Source organism: Podarcis cretensis, assembly GCF_951804945.1.
Source record: "Podarcis cretensis genome assembly, chromosome: 8".
NCBI classification, from domain to species: Eukaryota; Metazoa; Chordata; class Lepidosauria; order Squamata; family Lacertidae; genus Podarcis; species Podarcis cretensis.
In genome coordinates, this window is record NC_137177.1 from 18,379,975 (window position 1) to 18,403,272 (window position 23,298).

The 23,298-nt window shown below is 47.8% G+C and overlaps 2 protein-coding genes and 1 pseudogene across 5 annotated transcripts; 1 reads left to right on the plus strand and 2 right to left on the minus strand.

Moving 5' to 3' along the window:
* Positions 1-557: 557 nt before the first annotated feature.
* Positions 558-9,676, minus strand: LOC307222435 (uncharacterized protein). Of its 3 annotated transcripts, none has more exons than XM_079987690.1 (7): positions 9,445-9,676; positions 8,980-9,038; positions 6,477-6,680; positions 5,099-5,221; positions 4,228-4,359; positions 2,845-2,997; positions 558-1,128 (listed from the first exon to the last, which is right to left on the minus strand). In XM_079987690.1, exons 2-7 carry the CDS (start codon positions 8,996-8,998, stop codon positions 1,022-1,024), a joined length of 738 nt encoding a protein of 245 aa, XP_079843816.1. In that variant the 5' UTR covers positions 8,999-9,038; positions 9,445-9,676; the 3' UTR covers positions 558-1,021. The 3 variants fall into 3 exon arrangements, 2 of the variants coding, with proteins under 2 accessions (XP_079843816.1, XP_079843817.1); XM_079987691.1 differs by lacking the exon at positions 558-1,128 and adding an exon at positions 1,145-1,423; XR_013841764.1 differs by lacking the exon at positions 558-1,128 and having other exon boundaries at positions 2,982-2,997; positions 4,228-4,385.
* Positions 9,677-12,352: 2,676 nt separating this feature from the next.
* On the plus strand, positions 12,353-23,135 carry LOC307221686 (uncharacterized protein). The gene is made up of 5 exons (XM_079986447.1): positions 12,353-12,532; positions 13,614-13,815; positions 15,062-15,208; positions 21,387-21,521; positions 22,834-23,135. Exons 1-5 carry the CDS (start codon positions 12,455-12,457, stop codon positions 22,893-22,895), a joined length of 624 nt encoding a protein of 207 aa, XP_079842573.1. The 5' UTR covers positions 12,353-12,454; the 3' UTR covers positions 22,896-23,135.
* On the minus strand, positions 15,524-19,745 carry LOC307222788 (AF4/FMR2 family member 1 pseudogene; annotated as a pseudogene). The gene has a single exon. The product of its transcript is annotated as an AF4/FMR2 family member 1 pseudogene (transcript).
* Positions 23,136-23,298: the final 163 nt, after the last annotated feature.

A 23,298-nucleotide genomic window follows, 5' to 3' on the forward strand; every position in this document is an offset into this window, starting at 1 on the left:
GGTCACCCAGCAGCTGCATGTGGAGGAGCGGGGAATCGAACCTGGTTCACCAGATTACAAGTCTACTGCTCTTAACACTAAACCACACTGGCTCTGTTTGGAATTATCTTTCCCCCCCCCTAAGATGCTGAACATGTGCTGGACTTGCGCAAGATATTGTGTGGAATTATTTTGATATATCATTTACTGTTTTTCAGTTCTGTTTTGAAGAAAGTTCTGCAAATAGAGTTTTGAGTAATATCTGATGGGTCTGGACAATGTTTTGTTCCAAAAGGAGTCAGTTTATATGCATCCAGTTGCTTCAAGCTACACAATAATATCTGCAATAAAGCTGCCCCCCACCCCGACTACTGAGATTCCCCCTGGGTGGCTGGGCTCCAAGAGCTGCAACCACATCAGCCTTGGGCTGCAAATCGCCCCTCCACCATCTCCACCCACCTCTGGTTCAGAGATTTTAGCCTTGCACAGGGCGCTACATTATCAAAGTCCGCCCCAGGAGAATGGAAAAAGTTAGGTGTCGGAACATTAAAAAAGAGAGAGAGAGATGCACACACAAGTTTTTGCATTCCATGTTAGCATTATTTACCAAATCTAAATTTCATAGCAGTGGGTTTGTATGGAACAAATTTTCAAAGTAAATGCATCGAAATTAAGGGACCAAAGTTTGGGCTCAGTGATACCTACCTCTCACCCTTGCACTGCCACTCTCCTCAGGTAAACTCAGTCTTTACCACCAAATTGTAATTGTTTTCATCAGCAAAGAGTGGGGTTTTCATGGGGAAAGTGCTGGGGCAAAAATAAACAAGCAAATAAAGTCCTTGGACTCGGACCCGGAAAGCCCAGACCTGTGCCTAGAAATATAGAACACAGGACCCTTAGTCCCCACGTGGATGTTCGTTTCAATGGTTCAGCTCTCAGTAAAAAATAATAATAGCTGAATGGCACACTTGGGGTTTGAAGATGTAGGCTGACTTCCTGGCCCTTTCCTGTTACAGTAAATTTCGGATCTTGTGACTCTGCTTTATGTTGGGATTCCCTGTTCACACCATTGTGGATCCAGGCAGGATGTGCAAGAAGCTTTTTGCATATGGTTATTCTTGCTTGGTTTTCTTTCTTGCACTCTGCATCCTTAATAAATAAATAAATAAATAAATAAAAATCTTTTTTTTTTTTTTTAGGGAAAAAAAACCTGCATTCTGATATAACAAGATTTTTTGGATATTCCTTCCAGGGTATTTCTTCAGCAACGGGGGAAGAAAAAACTCCTGCATCAGAATCCTTAAATGTGGACATTCTAGATTGGTTCAAGTCTGATGCGCTTCCGCACTCTTCTATGTGACCAAGATCAGGCGACGTTGTCTTGGCTTGAGGCCATCATGTGTGCTGTTGTTTCCCTCAAGTTCTATCAGGATGAACAGGAGTACTGTTTGAGGCAGGGTGGGTGGGGGAGATTGGGGAGAACACAAGTTGTTGGTAGACTTATTTATTATTTTATTAATCATTAGCATTTCTAAGCAAGAGACCAAACAGAGACCCAAAAAATAAAAATAAAAAGCTATCATAAAACCAAACACTACCTTAAAATGACTCCTGGAATAAGAAGCCCCTTGCCATGGGCCTGAAGTTCAGCAAAGAGGGCTCTGTATCTTAATGTCAGGTGGGAGGGAGTTCCACAGGTTTTGGCCCACAAAACTGAATACATCATTTGCAGTTAGTGTCAAGCTGTATATCTGAGCCATGTCAGCCATGACAGAGACTCTTCGAAGATCTTAGTGATCAGGAAGGGGTATAAGGGCAGACTATACTATACCCAAGATGCTAGAGGCCTTGTAAATCAGTGCAAGTGTCTTGAAGCAGGTCCGGTCATCTATGCACGGCCAGTGCAAGCTTTTCAGCACCAGAGCTATGTGCTGGCAGTCATCAGCCCCCATCGACGCATGCAAGGCCAGCTCTAGCAAACTGAGGCAATGGCTGGGTGTAAAATTTGGCCCCCAGGCTCTCCACTCACTTGCTGGCTTTCGCATGTGGCCAGGGCTGGCCCAAGGCGTTTGGCACCTGAGGCAAACCTGAGGTGCCCCACGCCCCCAGCCAGGGAAGAAGGGGTGAGTGAAGATTCACATCAAGAACAAGGGAGAAACGAAGGTCTACATTAGGAACAAGAGTAAGAGGAGACCAGCCACACCGCCTATTCATCAAGTGGCAGCAGATCTGGCCTCTAAGGAGTGTGCCACAGCTGTTGCTGCCACTGTATTCTTTGGTGGTTGGATCTGCTGCCCCAGTGGATCCTGTTGCTCGAGGCAGACACCTAAACTTGCTTCATGGATGTACTGGCTCTGCACATGTCCCTCCAGAACCAACCTGTCCTCTTCCCCACTGCCCTGGCTCCTGCTTGGTCGTTCCCCTTGTTAACACTTTTGCAGCCACTAACATGTGGGTACCATTTGCCATGCCTTCAGCCTCAGGCTCCTCCTCCCCTCTGGCTCGCTCTGAGGCAAGGCTGGGGTCCTTCAGAGCAAGGCGGTTTGCGCAGGTCGGTCCAGGAGAGTGCCTGCTGCTGCTGCTGCAGTAGTTTTGTTGCCGCGGCTCTTGGGACTTCATGCCTATGCTTTTAAGCTGTTAAATATTTTTAAAGAATTTCTAGCCCCCTGGGATGCCAGCTCCTTCCCAATATTTTTGGGGTGGGGCAGAGTCCCTTCAACATCTAGAAAGCACAGCGGCAAAATGCAGAGCCAAGCATGGCGTGGCTTCAGCAGCCGGCTCCTTCTCTTTTCTCCTCTCCCTCCCTTCTGTCTCCCTCCTCCTTTCTGCATCCCCCGTATATCAGGGCGCAAAAGGAAAACTCACTGTTTGTCAGGAACAGGAAGCTGGCCAAGCAGCCTATCCCAAAGGACCAGGAGAGATACTTTGGAGAGGTCGTATGAGGGATTGGGCTGCCCAAGGCGCTGTTGGGTGAGATTGACGTGCCGTACAACACCATGGTGACCAGGGAAATGATTCCTGTGGGTACAAAAAAAGAGGACTCAGCAGAAAGCCCTGACAAAAACCCTTCTCCTGCAGGGAGTTGCCGTACCCTGCAGTATGCTATTCGATGCACCGAAGATCCTCGGCCCACATTTATCATTTCACTCAGGCTTGGAGGCCAACAGCATCCCTCCAGGCCTCTCCATCTGCCCCCTCCCCAGGACACCCCTTACTGACACTGTTTCACACCCTCCTTGAATGCAATTGCCTGGCTGGAATGCATTTTTGAACTCTGACCGTGCTTCTTGCTCGCCTGGCTGGAGGACAGAGAATTGTGAGAGCAGATCTACACTCATGGTTTATAACACTAAGGAAGTGTTAAGGAATGGGTTTCATAATGCAGACGGACACATTACGGTCTGCCTTTAACGTTCATAATGCGTCATTGAAATGTGACACCAGAGGGCAGTGCCCACCACTGGCATGGGGTTCCTGGAAGACTGCCCAGAAGCATAGGCACTGTGGTCCCTTTGCCCCCCCCCCATAAAATATTGGAGGGGGACAGCCCCCCCAAATAAGTTGATAGCCATTGCCACTCAAATGATGAGTGTATATATGTCTTGTGATTGATTTTGCGGGCAAGGCTTACCTGCCCTCCCAGCAATACTTTGGACCTCAGTCGCCTTTGAACTGAAAAAAGTTCTCTATCTCCTTGTTTCCTCTACAACAATTCTTTGCTTTCCCTCTGTCTGCTAATATCCTATTTGTATAAATTTCCTAATAGCCTAACTGCAACATCCTACTTACACTTTCACTAGCAGATCAAGTAAGGGGAGTCAAGCTGCGAACAAGCTAGACGTTTGCAACTTTTCCTCCCCAATTTGCCTGCTGAAGAGGCTGGTGAAACTCTAAAGCCTTACTTGGGTGTTATATAAACTGGGAAATAAAACATAGAATCATGGAATTGTAGAATTGGAAGGGGCCATGAGGGCCATCTATTCCAACCCTCTGCAATAAAGGAATATTTTGCCCAATGTGGGGCTGGAACCAATGGCCCTGAGACATTAGTTCTATCACATCCAAGGCTATGGGGAGTGCAGCAATTACGAGGCAATAAAACTGGGAGGGTCATCCCAGCACTGAATAATGCTCACTTACTTAACAGGGGAGCTGTAAAGATCACAATAATGCAATGTGGGCATAGTAGAACTGAAGTATTACACAAATGCTAAGGGCAAATAATCAGCCTTGCAGAGAGAGCAGTACCTGTGCATAAATTGGTGACAGCTGGCCACCTGGATAGCCTTAAGCTGGTGCTGGACAGCAATGTGCAGGCAGCTGCCACCATGCCAAATAATGTGCTGATTGACATCAAGATTCTGGTGACAAGGAGGATGTCTGGGGAGAATCAAAGGTGAGTGATGCTGAAAGACAGATGTGCGAGAGAATCGGTTCTTAGCATTACAGAACAGTAGGGAACGGGGGGGGGGGTCATTCAAATTTATTTGCATCTTAATGAGGAGCTCCCTCATGCACACTCCTCAAGCCAGCGTGGAATCTGAAACACAGCTGTCCTTTACAATCCCCACTCCTGTGAATTTTGCAGCACAGTTCTGCAACCAAAGAATGAGCACAGAAAAGCATTTTTTAAGGGAGATTGTGCAAGTACACAGGTGCCAGGACTGGAGTCAGCCAAGCACGTCAGCAGGAAGAGGCAGAGTCAATTGTCAGTGAAGTTAACTCTTTATTCAAGGAAACGGCAGACAACTCAGCAACCCTTCCCAGCAGGTCTTGCCTCTATGGACAGTTGCCAGGGCTGAAGGGTCCTGCCTTTCACCCTTTCTAAGGCTCCTCTTTTCCCAGATGTTTTCCAAGCTGTCTCAAACTGTGTCTGCACACCTCTGGCCACTGTTTTGCTCTCATTATTCTGCATGTTCTTGGAGACCGGGGGGGGGGGGGAATAGGGGCTTGCTGCAGCAGGAGACGGCAATTCCTGGGATTCTTCAGCAGCCTTGGAATCTGAACTTCTGCTTGTCACAGGCTCTCCCTGCTCACAAAACCCTGTTGCCCCCCTCAGCATCCAGCCCCTTCTCCCAGTTCCCTCCCTCTGAACTTTCCCCAGTGTTCCACCACTAACCTCCTGGCTCTGAGCACTCCTCCTCTGGAGTTTCACTTGGGAATTCCCTGGCTGAAGCCTCCAACCACTCCTCATCTTCCAGCCACTCCCTGACAATGGTGTTGGCCCAAGAAATTTTGCTACCTGAGGCAAAGGACAAGATGGCATCCCGCTCCTGTGTGCCAATCAGGCGGGCACCTCAATCTTCCTTCAACACTGGTAATAGGAAAGTGTTCCTCACTACCCCTTAGGGCAGAGCAGTCCAACTTTTCATACCAAGTGGGCCACAAGGGTACTTCAGACCTGCAGGCCACACATTGCCGTGTCACACGGCGGGTGGACTAATTGTGGTACCAGGCTTTGGGAAGGAAGTGGGAGACACTGACAGGGTCCTAGAGACCTACCACCTTGTTCCCAAAGTGGGGAAAACACTAAGCCAAGGGCATCAACTTGCATCACGTTGCATACGCTGCAGCAGCACCTGGGGCCCCCATTATAATGATATCTGGCAGGCAAGCAGCCTGTTAAGCAGTAAGGACTCTTCGCCAGTTTATTTACAAGAAAAAAACATCCAGAGCATGGCGTTCTGCCTGCTCTCATTAACCTTAGTTGCTCAGTCTGACTCATCGTCCCTCCCCCAAAAGGAAGGATGCCAAAATCCCGCCTTTCTTCTCCTTCCCTTCTGTTGCTCTCTGATTCTTTCCAACCTCCTCATATGGGGACTGCACGACCGGCCTATCTCTTCCCCAGAAGACGCAGCCTCCGACTCTGGCTTATCTGCTGGTTGCCTGGCAACACTTGGGCCGACTTCCAGCTCTTTCTCTCTTTGGGAGCTAACAGCTTGTTCTCTGGGAAGGAGGGGGGGCAGGCTGTCTTTTCTAAACTCTGACAGACAGCTCTCATCCCCAGAGGCAGCCCCTTGCTCACTCAGCTCAATTTCTGAGGCTGACTCTTCTGCTGCACTCGGAGGGGGGGGCACATTCCTGTCACCCATGAGGCCTCAGATGTGACATTTGGTGCTTTGCAAGGCACTGGAAGTCACATTGGACACCCCATGGTGTGGATGTTGAACACCCACATTAGTTTGTGGGTGCTCAGGCACCCAAAGCCATTTATAGTCGGTGCTGGTAAACTAAGCTTTTGCCAGCCTGCCAAAACAGGCCTTCAGGACTGCATAGTGGACCACCCTGACTTAGGGGGTGCAGGAGCGCCCGTAGCCCCACCCTACATCACTTTCCCACTCCACCTCCTCCCTTGCCATTCACTGGTAGAGTCAGACCTGGCAACACATTTCCCCAATCCTTGACATGGGTTGCCAAAATTCAAAGACCAACCCCCAGGTGCACTGCCGGGGTGGGGAAAGATGGAGGGAGGCAGGGAGGGAAGGGGGCTGCCTTACTTGAGTTCAGCCTAATTCTCTTGCATCTTCTGCTTATGCATATGTTCCAAAGGCCCAAATTGGTGACGAAATCCTTGTGGAAGATCTCAATCCAGGACGGAGAGAGAAGACTGATAAACAAACCGACCAGGCCAACGCAGCTGAATATTCTGATGAAGAACTTGTACCGGAAGGACAAATGGCTATCTTCAGAAAGGTGGACTTCTGCCGGGAGGTGGGATGGGAAGGGGTGATGGGAGTGAGATGCTTTAACCCCCGTCTAACAAGCCAGAAGCACCAGCATCCATAAAACGTGGTTCGTGAAAACATTAAATTCCAAACATCCACATCAAAAACACAAGCAGGCAGCAGTATTCTAAATAGTGTGCTAACATCCAATGCCAGCATAGAATCCTATGCTAGGATGTTAGGCACCAGGCACCTTCATTATGGAAAAGAAGAGTCTCGCATCCTCTCTGGAAAGGTCTGCTCATATGATGACGATGATGATGTTCTATTTTTGACAGTGTGACTTGTGAACTGCTCTGGAATTTGTAAATATAAATCGAACTTAAAAAATAAATGAATCTGTAGGGTCACCAGCCTCATATAACCAGCATGCTTGAGCAAAGGATCCAAGCTGCATACCCGATCCTTCACAGGGAGTGTAACCCTATCAAGAGCAAGCGACTTCCCATTCATCTGGTCTAGGGAACCACCCAGTAATGGTGCCTCAATCTTATCTGGATTGAGCTTCAGTTTATTGGCTCTCATCCAGTCCATTACCAAGGCAAGACAAGGGTCCAAGTACCTGCAGATGTAAAGGATAAGCAGAGCTGTGTGTCATCAGCATATTGCTGGCAACATACTCCATACCTCCAGATGACCCCACTTAGCAGTTTCATGTAGATGTTAAAGAGCATAGGGGAATAAAATCAAACCCCGAGGAAGCCCAAATTGAGGGCTCTATGGGGCTGAACAGCTCTCCCCGAGCATCACCCTCTGAAAATGACCACTCAAGTAAGACCAGAACCACCACCAAGCAGTGGCTCCCAGGCCTAACTCAGACAGTTGCTCCAAAAGCCGTTGAGAGGTTTGATGATAATTAACAGGAACACATCTCCCCTGTCTTTCTCCCAAGAGAGTTTATCGTAAAGGGCAAACACAGCAGTTTCCGTGTCTAAACCAGGCCTAAATCTCAACTGAAATAGATCTAGAAAATCAGTTTCCTCCAAGAGCTCCCAGATATAGCCCCTGACCATCTGCTCATTTCTGTTCCATTGCTCTGGCCTCAGGTTGCTGCTGGTGAGGGGCTGAAACTGCTATCTGGGCTGCTTCCTCCTGCTGTTTCCCACCAAGCTTTTCTCCAAGCTCAAGGGGGCCTACAACAAGAGCCTCCTTTCCCCATAGACAATTCTCCAGGGACCATGTAGCAAAGGTGGGCAGGAACTGAGGCAAAAGTAGGCAAAGCAACAGGTATTGTACTTAACTCTTTATAGGAGGCTGCGCTGCAGTCACCCAAGAGTCAATGGTTTGCATATATACAAAGGCCATTCGCCTCTCTCCAGACAAACAAGAGGCATGGTCCCAGCTGAAGAGCACATTCCAGCCAGGCAAAAGCACTCAAGGACGGGCTGTAGATTAATGGCAGGATATCTGCTATGCATACATAAGGTGCTACTTCCCAGGGTTCTTTGGGGGGGAGCCATTGCTGTTAAAGTGTCATGGCACAGCTTTAAATGTATAACGCAGATGAAGTCATAGAGATAGGATAGACAGACAGACAGACAGACAGACAGACAGACAGACAGACAGTGGCACCCTGCCCAGGGAGCACCCTCCCATCAAATGTCAAGGAGATAAAAAGCTACACAACTTTTAGAAGACATCTGAAGGCAGCCCTGTATTGGGAAGTTTTTAATGTTTAGCTTTTTAATTATGTTTTTTTATGTGCTGGAAGGGACGCAGGTGGCTCTGTGGGTTAAAGCCTCAGCGCCTAGGGCTTGCCGATCGAAAGGTCGGCGGTTCAAATCCCTGCGGCGGGGTGTGCTCCCGCTGCTCGGTCCCAGCGCCTGCCAACCTAGCAGTTCGAAAGCACTTCCGGGTGCAAGTAGATAAATAGGGACCGCTTACCAGCGGGAAGGTAAACGGCGTTTCCGTGTGCGGCTCTGGCTCTGGCTCTGGCCAGAGCAGCGATGTCACACTGGCCACGTGACCCGGAAGTGTCTCCGGACAGCGCTGGCCCCTGGCCTCTTAAGTGAGATGGGCGCACAACCCCAGAGTCTGTCAAGACTGGCCCGTACGGGCAGGGGTACCTTTACCTTTTACCTTTATGTGCTGGAAGCTGCCCAGAGTGGCTGGGGAAACCCAGGCAGATGAGTGGGGTATAAATAATAAAATTATTATTATTTTATCATAAGATCTATTTCTTTCTACACTTCTGTATCTAACTCATATTAAATAGTAGGCACATTAAATAAATGGAGATGTCTCCGTCAAAATCTTTTGTGCTGTTCATACTTACTTTTCTTCGTAAAATGCATCTTTAAGCGGTGGGAAAGAGTCACAAACACAGCAGAGGCACTGTCAAGAGACACAACCAAAGGAAACTTGGGCTCAGCTTTCAGCAGAGAGATTTTAGCACTGGATAAAAACAGAGCAGAGGCCAAAGCTTTTCTTCCTGTGCAGATGATGAGTCCAGAATGAAGGCAGAGCAAGGACTTCCTTCTCCTGCCCTCGCTCTGACATCACCACCCTGAAGCCAATTCTCATGCATAGTGGATTTTTGAGACGATATTTACCTTTTCCCACCTGTTGCAGTTGTTAATCCCTGCTATAGGGGTACCTGGGAAGACCTCTATGGGTACACGTGTGCCCATGGGCACCACATTGGCGACCAATGTAGAGGAGGGCTATTCTAAAATAGTATCTATCCTTGTCATACATCTGTTTCCTGCTGTGGCTATTTTTCTGGTTCCTCTCCACTTACCAGTCCTCTGTTTCCCATGTACGTGACTCAGGCTTGCTTCTTAGATGCTTGCTTTCACCCTCTGGAGTCAGCAGTTCCTCTGGCCACAGCAACAAGCTCAGTGGGACGCACCCCTTCTTCTGTAGAACATCCCCAGCTCAGCTCAGCTTTCTGGAATCTCCTAGCCAGGTTCCAAATGTCGGTAACTGCCATAGAACCTTCTTCGCCCACCTGGCTCTCAGAAGAACTTCTCTCCACAGTGGCCCAGTTTTGACCCTCCAGGCCTCCTTATATGCCCCTGGGGACTCTTTCCAGGCCACACTCCCTCCTCAGCCCCCCTCCCCACACCCAGACCCAACTCTCAATATGACAGCTTTTCAGGGGAGGCTGGCCCAGTTGGGTAAATGGGCCACCATCCTGCCAATCTCAGTGTGCCCTCAGCCAGTCCCTGCCTGTCTACCTTGTATTTGCAACCAGTCCAGGTGGGTGGAACTGCCTGTCAGCTTCCTCCCCCCTCAAGCTCAGTTTTGCCCTTGTAGAACTTAGCAGGCAGAAGAACAGGAGCAAAATTAGAGTGAGTTGGCTCTGGCTGTCATTGGTTTTGGCGCCAACTAATGTCGGTCTCCTTGCCTTCTGCCCTACTAGACCCCACAGGCACCAGCCGGCCCTATGCTTTAGTGGTGGGTGGGTGATGGAGCAGCTTGTGAATGGGGATCAAGCTTGGCTCCCTTCGATGGTGTCAAAACTGAAAACATGTGATGCCATATCTCAACTTTGCTTAATTAAGTATGGCCAGGAAATTCTCTCCATGGTAGTCCCATGCCACGCCACATGTTTTTTTAAAAAATATTTTTATTCATTTTCAAATACAAATTTATACAACCATTTTCGAAATTTATTACATAGTCTTCTTTTTTGACTTCCCTCAGTTTCTCTGCCAATCTTCCGTTTTAATCTTTTCTTTTGTTTACACATTTCTAATTTTTCTATTGCCTTTAAATTATAACCTCCCCAATCTTATTCCTTTTTTTACAATATTCCTTATATTTTCACAGAACATCTTGAAAACCTACAAGCGTTGTCTGCTCATCACATATACTTTTCAGATAATGTGTAAATTTTCCCCAGTCCTCGATGAACTTCTGGTCTCGCAAATATCGAATCTTCCCTGTTAATTTATCCAATTCTGCAAAGTCCGTCAATTTCAGTCACATGTTTTGTAATGGTTTCACGCCACATGTTTTGTAATGGTAGACATTACCAAGGGAAAGAGAGACTAGAGCCATAGCCTATGGCAATGATGTCCAGGTGTCCTACTTTTCATTGGACGGTCCTCCATTTGAAGGTGCCGTCTATTTGAAGGACTGCCCAACCCAAGTCTGGTTTAGAGATAAAGAACCATCAAAAGGGGGAGATGCAGGAAAGACCTTGAAGTTTCAGGCTGAGCAGGCACACAGATCACCTGGTCTTACTCACTCCAATAGGACGCATTATGACTCTACTTAATTGATAGCCATGATTTCTAAGTTTGCAGCTGTACATATAAATTGGTGTGTGCCAGACTTCTGCCGATTTGTGTCCTCATTTGTCCTGGTGATACATTTCCTCTCTCGGGGGGTGATTTGTGAAGATGAGCAAGCGAACGAACCCCCTGATGCTATGGGCGACATGGTTAGGTCCTGTAATGTGTGTTGCCAGAGCAGATATAGGGACAGAGTTGGCATTATTTGTGTCCATGGCTGCTTAGATCCCTGGTCTAAGTAATGTAAGCATATGATTGGTTGATAAGCTTTATTATCCCCACATTGCCAGGGTGGGTGACAGCAAACACAAAACGTGATTTTAAAATGGATAAAAATCACTGCAATTTTAAAACACACAATACCGTTCCAAGATGGAACATAACAACATAAATCCAGGTGGGTCATGAAAAACAAAATATTAATTTTTAAATTGTTTACCTTAAGCATGTGCCAGAAACTGTATCCTGAAGGTGCTAGATGCCTCTCCAATAAGAGAGATTTCCACAATTTAGGGGCTGTCATGGAGGAAGTCCTCTTTGGGCTGCTATTCTCTGCCCTTCTAAGGGTGATGCAACTACCAAATAAGCCCCCATTGCAGAGCTTAATGCCTGAGACAGTCAGTAAGGGATGTATATGGTCTTTCAGATATTTAACTGCTACTTCAGATGTAACAAATGCACAAGCTGAGCAGCTCCTATGGTTCATGAGGCCTTTCTAGGCACTCCCCGGACATTTGTGAGCATATATTCGCAACAGGAAGGACTGGGAACCTGCTTGGTCCTTAAATCAGAAACCTGAGTTTCCTGCTAGTCTTCTCTGTATCATTCCAGTAGGTGAGCACCAGAACCTGAGTTTTTTGAGACAGTGGATTATGCAACCAGCTCCACGTTTTTACGCTTTTGCAGAATTGCAGCAGCCTTGTACACCACACAGAGATTTATTTCTTTATTTTAAAAAAATTAATCAAGTGGTTTATAAATGCATATAAACAAATAAATAGATGGAGGTCACTTGGCACCACGTAGCTGTATCATAGCCAATGGGCTCATGGAATAGCATACTAATATAACATAAATATATATATATATATATATATATATATATATATATATATATATGACTTCAGTTGCTTCCGTGGAAGCTGGGGAACGCCAGGAACAAGCAGGAAGAGAGGTGATGTGTGGAATGCAGTGGTGGACCTCTTCAAATTTCAGCAGCGCCGTATGCAACACCCAAATTCAGTGTCCCCTGGCTCTCGCCTTCCATTCTAAGCCATTGTTGCGGCACCCCCTGAGGCGCCTTCTCGGCTCAGCACCCAGTGTGGGAGAACCAGTCATGCTCCCCTAAATCCGCTTCTGCGGAATGTGTGTGACATCACTGGAAGCATCACAAAGGCAGGCGTGGAAACATCAGGTGGTGGTTGCTAGGTGACCAGCACAGAGCGAAGGAGGCCTCAAACCAGTTGTTTATTCTCTGATGCCAAAGATCCGTAACAACTCCTGGCAGAGATGATAGTGACTAAGAAGTGTCTGACAATACATAGGATCCAAAGATCCATTGCCAGATTGCCTGCTTTCTTGCCCCTGGTAAGCAGGACACAGTAGGCAAGGCTCGGACACAAACAAACGGTTCCTTTATCGTTCATGTATTCTTTCTTCCGCCTCTTGCTTCCTTTTGATCTCGCCTCCCTTCTCTTTCTCTCACCACCCTCTCATTCTTCCTATGGGGTCAGGAGTGAGGGACCTTTGGCACTCTGGATGTTGCTGAACGGCCACACTAGCTGGGGCTGATGGGAGTTATAGTTCAGCAACTTCTGGAAAGCCAAATGTTGCCCACACCTGTACTGCAGCTCTCAAGAGACACGAGTCTGAAATACAAAGTTGGAAAGGGTTACAGTAAGGATGCCACAGCAGGAGAGGGATATCATCATCTTGATATCCCTTCTTTATTCAGAAGGGACTCAAGGTGACTTACAGATAAAATAGAAACAGCTAAAAGCATATATTGAAAACAGTTATTAAAAAGCTATTAGACATTATTAGAATTAAAACTCTATCTCTCTGTCTGTCAGTCAGCCAGTCTATCAACAAATTATTATTATTATTATTATTATTATTATTATTATTATTATTATTATTATTAGCCGCCCATCTGACTGGGCTGTCCCAGCCACTCAGTTTTGTTTTGTTTTTAATTTATTTATTTGGTTTTTCAAATTACAGTTTTACAATCACATATCCCACATACAACTTAAAAACAAGATTCCAAAGAATCTCCTGGACTTCCCTCCTCTGCTTTGTGGGTCCTATTGTTAGTCATTTCCTCCTCCACCATTTATAATAATCCAAATCTTTTACATCTCTGTTACATCCAAAATTCACCATTAATCTACAAGTGTTATTCCAATCCTACTAACAATTTTATTATAGATAAATTATAAATTTCCCCCATTCTTTCTTAAAATTTTGGTCTTCCTGATTTCTGATTCTTCCGGTCATTTTTGCCATTTCGGCATAATCCATCAACTTTATCTGCCAGAGTTGCCCCAGCCACTCTGGGTGCCTCCCATCAAAATAATAAATGTTCTCCATCATTGTACCAATCGCCACCACGAAAGCCTTACTGTTCTCTTAGGATGGCTTGATGTGGGCTTTCCTCTTTCCTCAGATCCTTGCCAAGATATGCTCAGCATCCTTCTACAGAAGCACCTACTGCACCTTGTGCTTTATCAACTTCATGCTGCTCGTGAATGTCATGGCGACTCCCTTATGGCTCCGACACGACTATGTGGACGGCTATTTTGTTTTCGGATTGTGGGCCATATGCAACCATCAGCTAGAGTGTGATGATGTTTTTCTCCCCGTCAATGGTGAGAGACACAAGACTGGTTTCCATTTTCTTGAGTCCCAGGACAAATGAGTTAGGAATGATCGGGGCTGTATATATTCTGTTCCATGTAAATTGCAGGGATTGAGGATGTGCGGTTCACAAAAAACTGGCTATCATGCTATAATAGTACTGATGCTATTTGAGCTGGGGGTGGAGGGAGGTTTGCTGTGTTTTTGGACACAGATGTGTTTTTGGACCTTCCTTGGGGGTGTGGCTACAGGGTCTCTCATTATTAGCTCCTGCAATTCAGAATTTACCAGTACAGTCATACCTCGGGTTACAGATGCTTCAGGTTGCGGACCGCCGAAACCTGGAAGTACCAGAACGGGTTACTTCCAGGTTTTGGCAGTCGCGCATGCGCAGAAGCTCTAAATTGTGCTTTGCGCATGCACAGACACGCTGAATCGCAACCTGCATGTGCACAGACGCGCCACTGCGGGTTGCGGACGCTGTGGGTTGCAAACATGCAACCCGCATGGATCATGTTCACAACCCGAGCGTCCACTGGACACCACAGGATATGTGAGATGAACCAGTGAGAGAGCTTCATAGCTGAATGTTGACTTGAACCCTCACCTGTCCACTCCTAGGCTATGTTCACACCACACATTAAACATACTAAGACACCAGACTTTCCAAGTGCCCCTATTTTCCAGGGACAGTCCCAGATTTACAGAAGCCATCCCAGGTTCTGATTTGATCCCAGAGTATCCCGCTTTTCCTTAGGATATCCCCATTTTCATCAGAGAAGTGTTGGAGGGTAGGGAATAGGATATCCCTATTTTCATTGGAGAAACGTTTGGAGGGAACATCTCTCTTTTCATTGGAGAAGTGTTGGAGGGTATGTGACACCACTTTAGACAGTGATGACATCCCCCAAAGAATTCTGGGAGCTCCAGTTTGTTAAGGGTGCTTAGAGTTGTCAGGAGAGACCCCTATTCCCCACACAAAACTATAATTCCTGGATTTCCCTGGGCAGAGCAATTGCTCTGAGAATTGTAGTTTTGTGAGGGGAATAAGCGTCTCCTAACAACTTTTAGCACCCTTAACAAACAATGGCTCCCAAAATTCTCTCCCAGAAGCCATCACTGTTTATGATACTGCTTTAAATGTGTGCTTTGCATATGGCCTAAAGCACTGCACTGCTCCAACTCTAAGTAACCCGATATGGTATAAGGCAGCTTTATATATCATTAATTCTTTCCCCCTCCTTTCACTTCCTCTAGAATATCTGCATGTGGTCCGTCTCCTTTTGATACTAGCCTTAATCAGTGATTTCGTTGCCCTTTTTTTGTCATGGGAGCTTCTTGCTCAGCTCATGAGAAAGGTGGTATCCGAAAGCCTGCTTTCTTCTGTGGCCCACTTCAGCGCAGGTATTGTGTAAGCCATAATAGCAATATATGATAGAACAGCACTCCCGACCTCCGCCCCCCCCCCCACGAACCAGCTAAAAATCACAGAGCAGTGAGCCTTGGAAGAATATTGATTCAGGACTGAAGAGAAAGGACCAACTGTGAACACTGCAAAAGCGAGCAAATGTGAAAGGGGACAGGAATCCTGTGCCATACGGTGAGGCCTCCTCCCTGAGTGATAGTCTTTCCCTAGAGCAGGCGTGGGGAGTTTTGTCCTTCCAGATACTGCTGAACTACAACTCCTAACAGCCCCACCAATCATGACCAATGAGCAGATTGCATTTTGTGGTTTACATTTAAAAGAAAAGGGGGGGGGGGAGAAGAGAGGCAAACAAATCTGAAGCCTACGCTGGGCCCATGGACGTTGCATCCTTTGAGGTGTTGCAGAAAATTCTTTGGGAGACGGTTTTCCTTCTCACCGGCACTTCTTCATGTGTGTCCTTTTTTTTTTCATTTTGTTTTTTTTTGTCCTGCTGGTTATTCATGTAACGAAATGTTTATAGACCATTGACACATTGAACCATGACGGGAAAAAGAGAAATGAAAAAGAGAACATTGCACTTTGTCCTTTGAAAAAAAGAAAGAAAGAAAGAAAGAAAGGCACCCTCCACTTTTGAGGCCTCTTCTCCACTTCTTATCTTCCAGGTGGCCTATTGGCACCGTAGCAAATATAGTCCTTAAAGTTTTCCAGTGGCGCCAGACCCCCTTCCACCAAGCTCCATCCTTCCTTGTTCCAGGTGCTTATATATCCCAACAAGTCAGCCAACCAGGCTGTTTTCGGAGGCTTTTCAAAGTGCAAAGAGTCCAAGGCAAGGGTCTCTCGCCTCAAAGCACCAGTTAAGGCGTACTTGGTTGCAGTCTCAGCCACTGCAAACCCTGGCGGGTGTAGTGTACCAGTTCGATCATACTGCTGTTCAGCGAGAGAGGGCAGGCGGCAGCACTGAGCTCGGAGAAAAACTTCTTATTCTTCCTGGCCAAAACATCAGCTTGTTCCCAGAAATCGTAGGCATAGAGAATATAAGAAGTGATGCCAACAAAGGAAGAAGTGATGGTTGGGATAAAGTGAGGAACGTTGACCGAGGAGCCAATGCTTCCACTTCCGCAGCTGCTGGCGCTGGAACCTGTCTGGGAGCTCACAGAGCCGGCTGGAGAGGGCATCGGGGAAAGAGGGGACGGTGTGCCTATACTCCTGGCAACACACGGAGAAGGTGCTTGTGTAATTCTAGAAGAACTCTTGAAGTGTTCAATAAGGGTCCGGGAATACTTTATTGCTGTGTCCTTCTTGTAGCGAAACATTGCCATGTACAGAATGGCTTGGCAGCGCATGCAAAAAACAATGAAGATTTTTTCATGCGTGTTTGTTGAAGAGTCCGCAAAGTATTTTAATGTCATTATGAATTTGATGAGGTCTATGGTCTCTGCGAACATGCTATAGGCTGGCTTTGGTGAGAGGGGATCAGATTCCATGGCAATGCCACACTCAATCAAGGATAGGGCAGCATCCAAGTACTTGAAGGCCTTTCCAATGTCATCTGTCATTGTGTCGGCTTTGTGCCTCAACCTTTTGGCCTCGTTTAAGTGAAATTCCACTGGATGTTGTTTGTGCGGCTTGCCCTGAGGTTTTGTTGGCTTGGAGGTACCATTTGGCAAAGAAGGCACTGGAAAAGGATTTGGAACATCGTCTGCAGATCTTTTGTTGCTTTTTGAGCTTTCGGAAGGCTTCCCCTCCAGTTTCCTGTGCTTGGAGGATGAAGAATCCTTGTGGCTTTCCTTGCTCTTGGTAGTGCTGATACTGAGACCAGGAGGCTGGCTGCAGGCACCGCTTTCATTCTTTGGCCTCTTCTGGGCCATCTTGGCTGGTTTCTGCGCAGGAGACAACGGTGGTGGTGGTGGCGGCGGTGGAGGCGGCAGCGGCGGCAGTGGCATCTCTTGTCTTTGTGTCTCTACTGATGGCTTTGAAATCTTGTTTTTACTGGAGTCTTTGTGACCTGACAACGGGGGTGATTTGGTTTCTCTATCCATCTTGACTTTTTTCTGATCGTTTCTCAGAGAATCTTCCTGCTTTCTCTTTTTGACAGTCTTGCTTGGTGCATCCTCTTGTCTCCTCTTGTCTACATCCTGCTTCTTCAAGCTGTGGCTCTCTCTGACCTCCAGTCTTTTGGGGCAGTCCCCCCCCTTCCGGGGTGGATGTGGGACCCGTGAGAGGAGAGCGAGCTCAATTTTAACCACAAGTGAGGGAGGGACCGGGCAATCCCTCAAGGGCGACAGCAACTTCTTATCCCTGATAGGCAAGAGAAACTTGTCCTTGTCCTCTCTTACCACAACAGCTGGTTTCGTGCCGCTAGTTCTGCTGGTGGCGGGAACCCTGGGGCTCTGGCTCAAAGGGCTGAGGGGCAAAAGCTCCAGGGCACTGCCAGCCACAATGTCTTTTGCAGCACACCGGTCCGAGAACAATTTAACAGTGGCCTGGTGCAAGCTCTTGTGCTTTTTCTTCTCGGCGGGCTCCGGCACTGCCAGCTTCTGTTCCTTCTTGTCGCCAAACTTCAGCCGCCCTTTCGTTTTCACCTTGGGCTTGTCTTTGGAAGACTGGTCCTTCGCCCCATACAGACCGGGCGGCTCACTCTCTACCGTCAGGCCTCGCTTCGGTTCCTCCGGTGCTGCGACTTTGCTGGACTTCCTGGGCTGCTTACTGCCCACGACTTGGTGGAACTGGGGTTCCTCTGTGTGCACCGGAGACTTCTGGTAGCTGCGCTTGGTAGGAAGGTGTACCTCTTGAGCTGACCGGGGTGCTTTGCTGGCAGTTTTCGAGTGTCCATCTGTCGGCTGCGAGCATTCCCTTTTGCTGCTGCTGCCGCTGCAAGTTTTCCCTTGCCCCTTGCCTTCCTGGAGACTCCCCCTGCTGCGGTCATCCTCAAGGAAATTCTCGGTGGGAGACACCGGCTGGTTCACCTTGATCAGCCAGTTGTTCAGCTGCCATCTGTTGGATGTCTGTGGATCGGGCTCAGGTGTGGATGCTCTTGTTGGGGGATCATTTGCTTCACTTTCACTGGAGCTGCTCTCACTCTCAGAGTCAGAGGAACTGTCCGAGTCGCTTGTGCTCCCAGACTCTGGACTGCTGGAATGTGCCAATGCCACACTCTCAGGCTGTGATTGTGGGGCACTTGGAGGAGTGGATGAGGAAGACGGTTTATCAGAAACTTGGTCATCGTCACCCTCGTCACTATCGCTGATCTCAAGGTCTTCATGTAGCATTGATTTTCCTTGCTGAGAAATAGACGTCTTAGAAGGTGCATCATACTGCTTCTGGCTCTGTATGACTGATCCACCATGCTGGGTTTCCTTTGCAGGGAAAGCAAACTTTGAAGGCTCAGCTGTGCTAGGAGTATGGATGGCTGTCAAAGGAGGTGGCCATGAATGGGTCATTTCCTTTAAAATTTCTTCAACACAATGGACTTCATTGGAGAACGATTGCTCAGTCGCTTCAACAGGTATTTTCAATTTGGGCAAGCTGGGCAAGTTGGGCTTGACGTTTGTTTTCACGTTTGCTATTTTCCCGTAGGACTGTTCGTGGTATTCCTCAGGAAGTGGCTTGAGCTCCGGCGACTCATCCGGAGCTTGATCTTGACCATCCATTGGCCTCACGTAGGCAGTTGGTTTCTGCTGTATTGCACTGGTTTTTGATGACAACGATCCGGGGAAAGTCTGGGAGGAAGGCTGGGCAGCAACGGCTACAGGAGCACTCAAGCTGTCCTGGGTTTCATTCTCACGTGTTCCAGCCACCAGCTCCAGAGAAGGGGAGCTATTCTGCCCGTGGTTTTTGTTGATGCTGCCGAGAGACCTGGAATTGACACGTTGGCTGGAATGTAGAGGCGACAAGGGTGCTATGGGGGAAGACAACGAGGACAGCAAGGGAGAAAGTTCCAAAAGGGAGGGCTGCAGCTTGCGGGCTTCTTCAATGCATCTTTCATTCTTCTTCTGGCCTCTGCTGTTCTGGCCTTCTTGAGTCTTGCGGCCCTGCTCTTGACTTCGCCTCTGGTTGCTGGGCAGCCCACTGCTTTGTGAGGCCAGTTCTATCCTTGAGTGAATTTTTTGGTGGTGCAGAGAGTTGCCCGCAGAGGGAGCACCCGAAGCAATGGGTCCCAAGGGCTTGCGGTGATGGCTACCATTCTGGAATGAGGCGGGTACCACGCTGCTGGTCTTTTCAGGCAAGAGTGGGCGATCTGGCTTGCGCTGAGGGATCAGAGACATGACGCTTGTGGGGATCCCTATGAAATCTTGCTGAGACTTGATGGCGATAAGCTCCTTCATCTCTTCGTAATTGCCAAACATCTTCTGAATCCGGCTGGATAGCTCATCTGCTTTGTTGTTCTTGTAAGGTTCTCCAAAGAGAGGGATATCAGCAGGGAATGATTCTTTCTCCTGGAGAGCTTCCTGATTCCTCCTCTCTTTTGCTTGGATGCGGAGCAAATTTCTCTCTTCATTGTACAAGCTCCGCTACAGCCGTGCAAACCCCATCAGGAGCGAAGAGAGGAGGGGGCCAAGCCTGGACCGGCCTCCCCCTCCAGCAGCAGCAGATTTAGAGAGCCAGGAGAGGCTTTGCTTACTCGCTCGCTTTCTTGCTTTCTGCGCCCTTCATAACCTGTTGTTGCTGCTGCTGCTGCAGCTTCTACAGCCCCATTGCACCGGGCAGGGATGATGAGAACTTCAGTTTGGCAACATCTGGGTGGAAGCAGGAAAGGTACCCCACACTTGGCTTGGAAAGCAGGAGGCAAGTAGCCTCTAAATTCCCAGGGCTCATGAAGGCCATTATGTCAAGCAAATTGGCTTTATAAATAAATGAACACTACTTTGATAGGGGTTGTCCCTTGCTTAAGCCATCTCTCTCTCTCTCTCTCTCTCTCTCTCTCTCTCTCTCTGTGTGTGTGTGTGTGTGTGTGAATTAAACAAGTTGGAACAGGAAGGTCAAAAGTAAAAATGGATCTTTGAAAAAGAAAATAGTCCATATAATTCATTTCCTTTCTCTGTTTAAGCCCCAGCTTTGTACACCGAATGCTGGCAGATATTAAAAATACATCTGTATATACATGTCTGTATGTTACGTCTCCTGGTCAGATATCTTTAAACCCCTTTCACTTTCCCCCAACCTATGTGAAGACCTTGGATTTCCTATTTCAGTCAGAAACTCATGCATGCGAGTGAACAAGGCCAGGTTGAGCTGGTCATTTCTTATGTCAAGTGCCATCCTTCTTCCCTCCTCCTCCTCCTCCCTTTATCACTGACAGGGATGCCCAGAGAAGCTGGGGCAACACAGCCAGACAGGCAGGGTATAAATAAGAAAGTTGTTGTTGTTGTTGTTGTTGTTATATGTGCATTGCTCATGCAATCATATTCATGTTTGCTGAGAATAAAGCCTACTAAGGTCCATGGGACTTACTCTCAAGAAAGTGAGAGTAGGGCATGGGTCAAGTATCTGTGTCCACACATTGTTGGACACCAGCTCCCATCAGCCCCAGCCAGCATAGCCAGTGGTTGAGGTTGATGGAAGTTGCTGTCCAGAAACATCTGGAGGGCCAAAGGTTGCTCAGCCATGGAATATAGGGCTGACTATGTGTGGGTTAAAGCCTCAGCGCCTAGGGCTTGCCGATCGAAAGGTCGGCGGTTCGAATCCCTGCGGCGGGGTGCGCTCCCGCTGCTCGGTCCCAGCGCCTGCCAACCTAGCAGTTCGAAAGCAAGTAGATAAATAGGGACCGCTTACCAGCGGGAAGGTAAACGGCGTTTCCGTGTGCGGCTCTGGCTCTGGCTCTGGCTCTGGCCAGAGTAGCGATGTCACGCTGGCCACGTGACCCGGAAGTGTCTCCGGACAGCGCTGGCCCCTGGCCTCTTAAGTGAGATGGGCGCACAACCCCAGAGTCTGTCAAGACTGGCCCGTACGGGCAGGGGTACCTTTACCTTTACCTTTTATGTGTGATTTTAAGTTGATCTTGGGTGTTTGGAAACCTTATGTCAACTATTGATGGATATGTATGTTTAAGGTGTCCATACCAGATAATTCTGAAAATAAAATTAAGGCATCCAGAAGAAGAGGGGAAGGAGAATGGGATCACCACAAAGCCTTTTTTCGTCCTCCTTCTGCCTGCAGGTTTCTTCCTGCTCTGTTCTTTAGTGGTTACATACTGCAAGCTTGCAACTGAGGTTGATTCAGATGGGACTCATGCAGCACCATACCTGGGATTCTTCGCGGGGTGCTTTGCCTGCTTCCTGTGTTTCCTCTTAGGTAAGTACAGCCCATACACAGGAGTGGCTCACCCATGCAGTGGGCACCCCACAGGCGGCAGAGAAATGGCAGTTACCCTGCAAGATCTCACAAGCCTGCTGCCATTGTGGTCATTGTGGGAGCCACCGTGACACCCAGGTACATAGCTGTCAACTTTCAGATTTGAAAATAAGGGATCAGCAGCCTCACCTGTCCCAGGGACAGTCTACGGGATATCTAACATTCCGGGATAGCAGCAGGAAGCAGCGGGAAACGGCACTGGAATAAGGGAATTTCCCACCAAAAAAAGGGAAGGTTGACAGCTATGCCCAGGTAAAGGGGGCAGCAGTGGGCGCAACAGAAGAAGAAGAAGAAGAAGAAGAAGAAGAAGAAGAAGAAGAAGAAGAAGAAGAGGAGGAGGAGGAGGAGGAGGAGGAGGAGGAGGAGGAGGAGGAGGAGTTTGGATTTGATATCCTGCTTTATCACTACCCGAAGGAGTCTCAAAGTGGCTAACAATCTCTTTTCCCTTCCTCCCCCACAACAAACACTCTGTGAGGTGATTGGGGCTGAGAGACTTCAGAGAAGTGTGACTAGCCCAAGGTCACCCAGCAGCTGCATGTGGAGGAGCGGGGAAGTGAACCCGGTTCACCAGATTACGAGTCTACCGCTCTTAACCACTACATTACACTGGCTGCACCTTCCCCTTTCACATTAGGCGGCAAAACAGGGCACTCCAACCCTGCCCAGGCACCTTACTTTTCAGAGGGCAGCCCACTACGTGAAGAGTTGACTGACACAAGCTCACTTTTATGATTAGGAGCCGTCAGAAGGGAGAGCTGCAGGAGACTTGTCGTTGCCCACCAGCAGTGAGCGGCACAGCAGCTATGGCACTCCTAGGGGGTGAGGTCCCTTCAATCCCCACAATAAAATATTTGAGGAATCCAGGCCCCTGCAAAGCTGGTGGTCATTGCCATTCAAATGGTGTGTCATCTTGTGATTGATTATGTGGGGTGGGGCTTACCTGGGTTCCCCATTATTTTTTTCAAGTTGGTACCCCTGGTGAGCAACACCTGTTCAGCAAACTTTGTTAAGGGTGCTGGGAGTTGTAAGGAGACCCTTGCACAGTGCTGCAATTCCCAGAGTTCTCTGGGAAGAGGGATGGCCTGTTAAGCCGTTCTGAGAATTGTAGCTCTGACACCTTTGCTTGCTAAATAAATCTAATCATATAGCTGAAAATCTAAAATTATTGTTATTACTTGCTTAGTGGATTCTGAACAGCAGTCTTGCCAGACTAGTGATGGCTTTTTTAATTTTCTACTCTCCCTGCACCCAGGAACCCTGAGTCTGCTGCAGCACAGGAGGTGGTTCTTTCGAAATAAAATAATGAAGATCTAAATAACACCAGCCATGGGTTCAAAGTGCATTACTGTTGGATCACATGATACCTCCTGTGCAGTCTTTGGGCTGTACCCATCATTGCAGGCATTCTTCTCCATAAGCCACATACCAGTTCCTGGAGCCTGTCTGGAAAATTAAATTCTGTGTGGTGATGTCACTTAACAGAGTCACTGGAGATGTTGAAGGACTTCAGCAAGATACACATAGCAGCATTAAAAATAAACTGTTTGTCAAATGGATGTTTCTCAATCTGCACACTCACTTTATTATTCACTTTCTCGTGGCTAGTTTTGTCTCTGCGTTAATTTTATTCAAAAGCCCACACCTCTCCAAATGTTCACTTCTGGCTAGGGATGAGGGAGAAAGTCAGTTCAGTTTTCAGCATGAACAATTCACTTTC

Bases quoted from the DNA above. Each gene is read 5' to 3' on its own strand.
- LOC307222435 (XM_079987690.1), bottom strand. The intron at 5,222-6,476 runs GTAAGGCAGCCC...CCTTTGCCTCAG, and splicing joins GAGAATTAGGCTGAACTCAA to GTAGCAAAATTTCTTGGGCC. The intron at 1,129-2,844 runs GTGAGTTTTCCT...TTATTTATTAAG, and splicing joins CTTCCTGTTCCTGACAAACA to GATGCAGAGTGCAAGAAAGA.
- LOC307221686 (XM_079986447.1), top strand. From the start codon at position 12,455: ATGATAGTGACTAAGAAGTGTCTGACAATACATAGGATCCAAAGATCC. The intron at 12,533-13,613 runs GTAAGCAGGACA...CTCTTTCCTCAG, and splicing joins TGCCTGCTTTCTTGCCCCTG to ATCCTTGCCAAGATATGCTC. The intron at 15,209-21,386 runs GTATTGTGTAAG...TTCTGCCTGCAG, and splicing joins TGTGGCCCACTTCAGCGCAG to GTTTCTTCCTGCTCTGTTCT.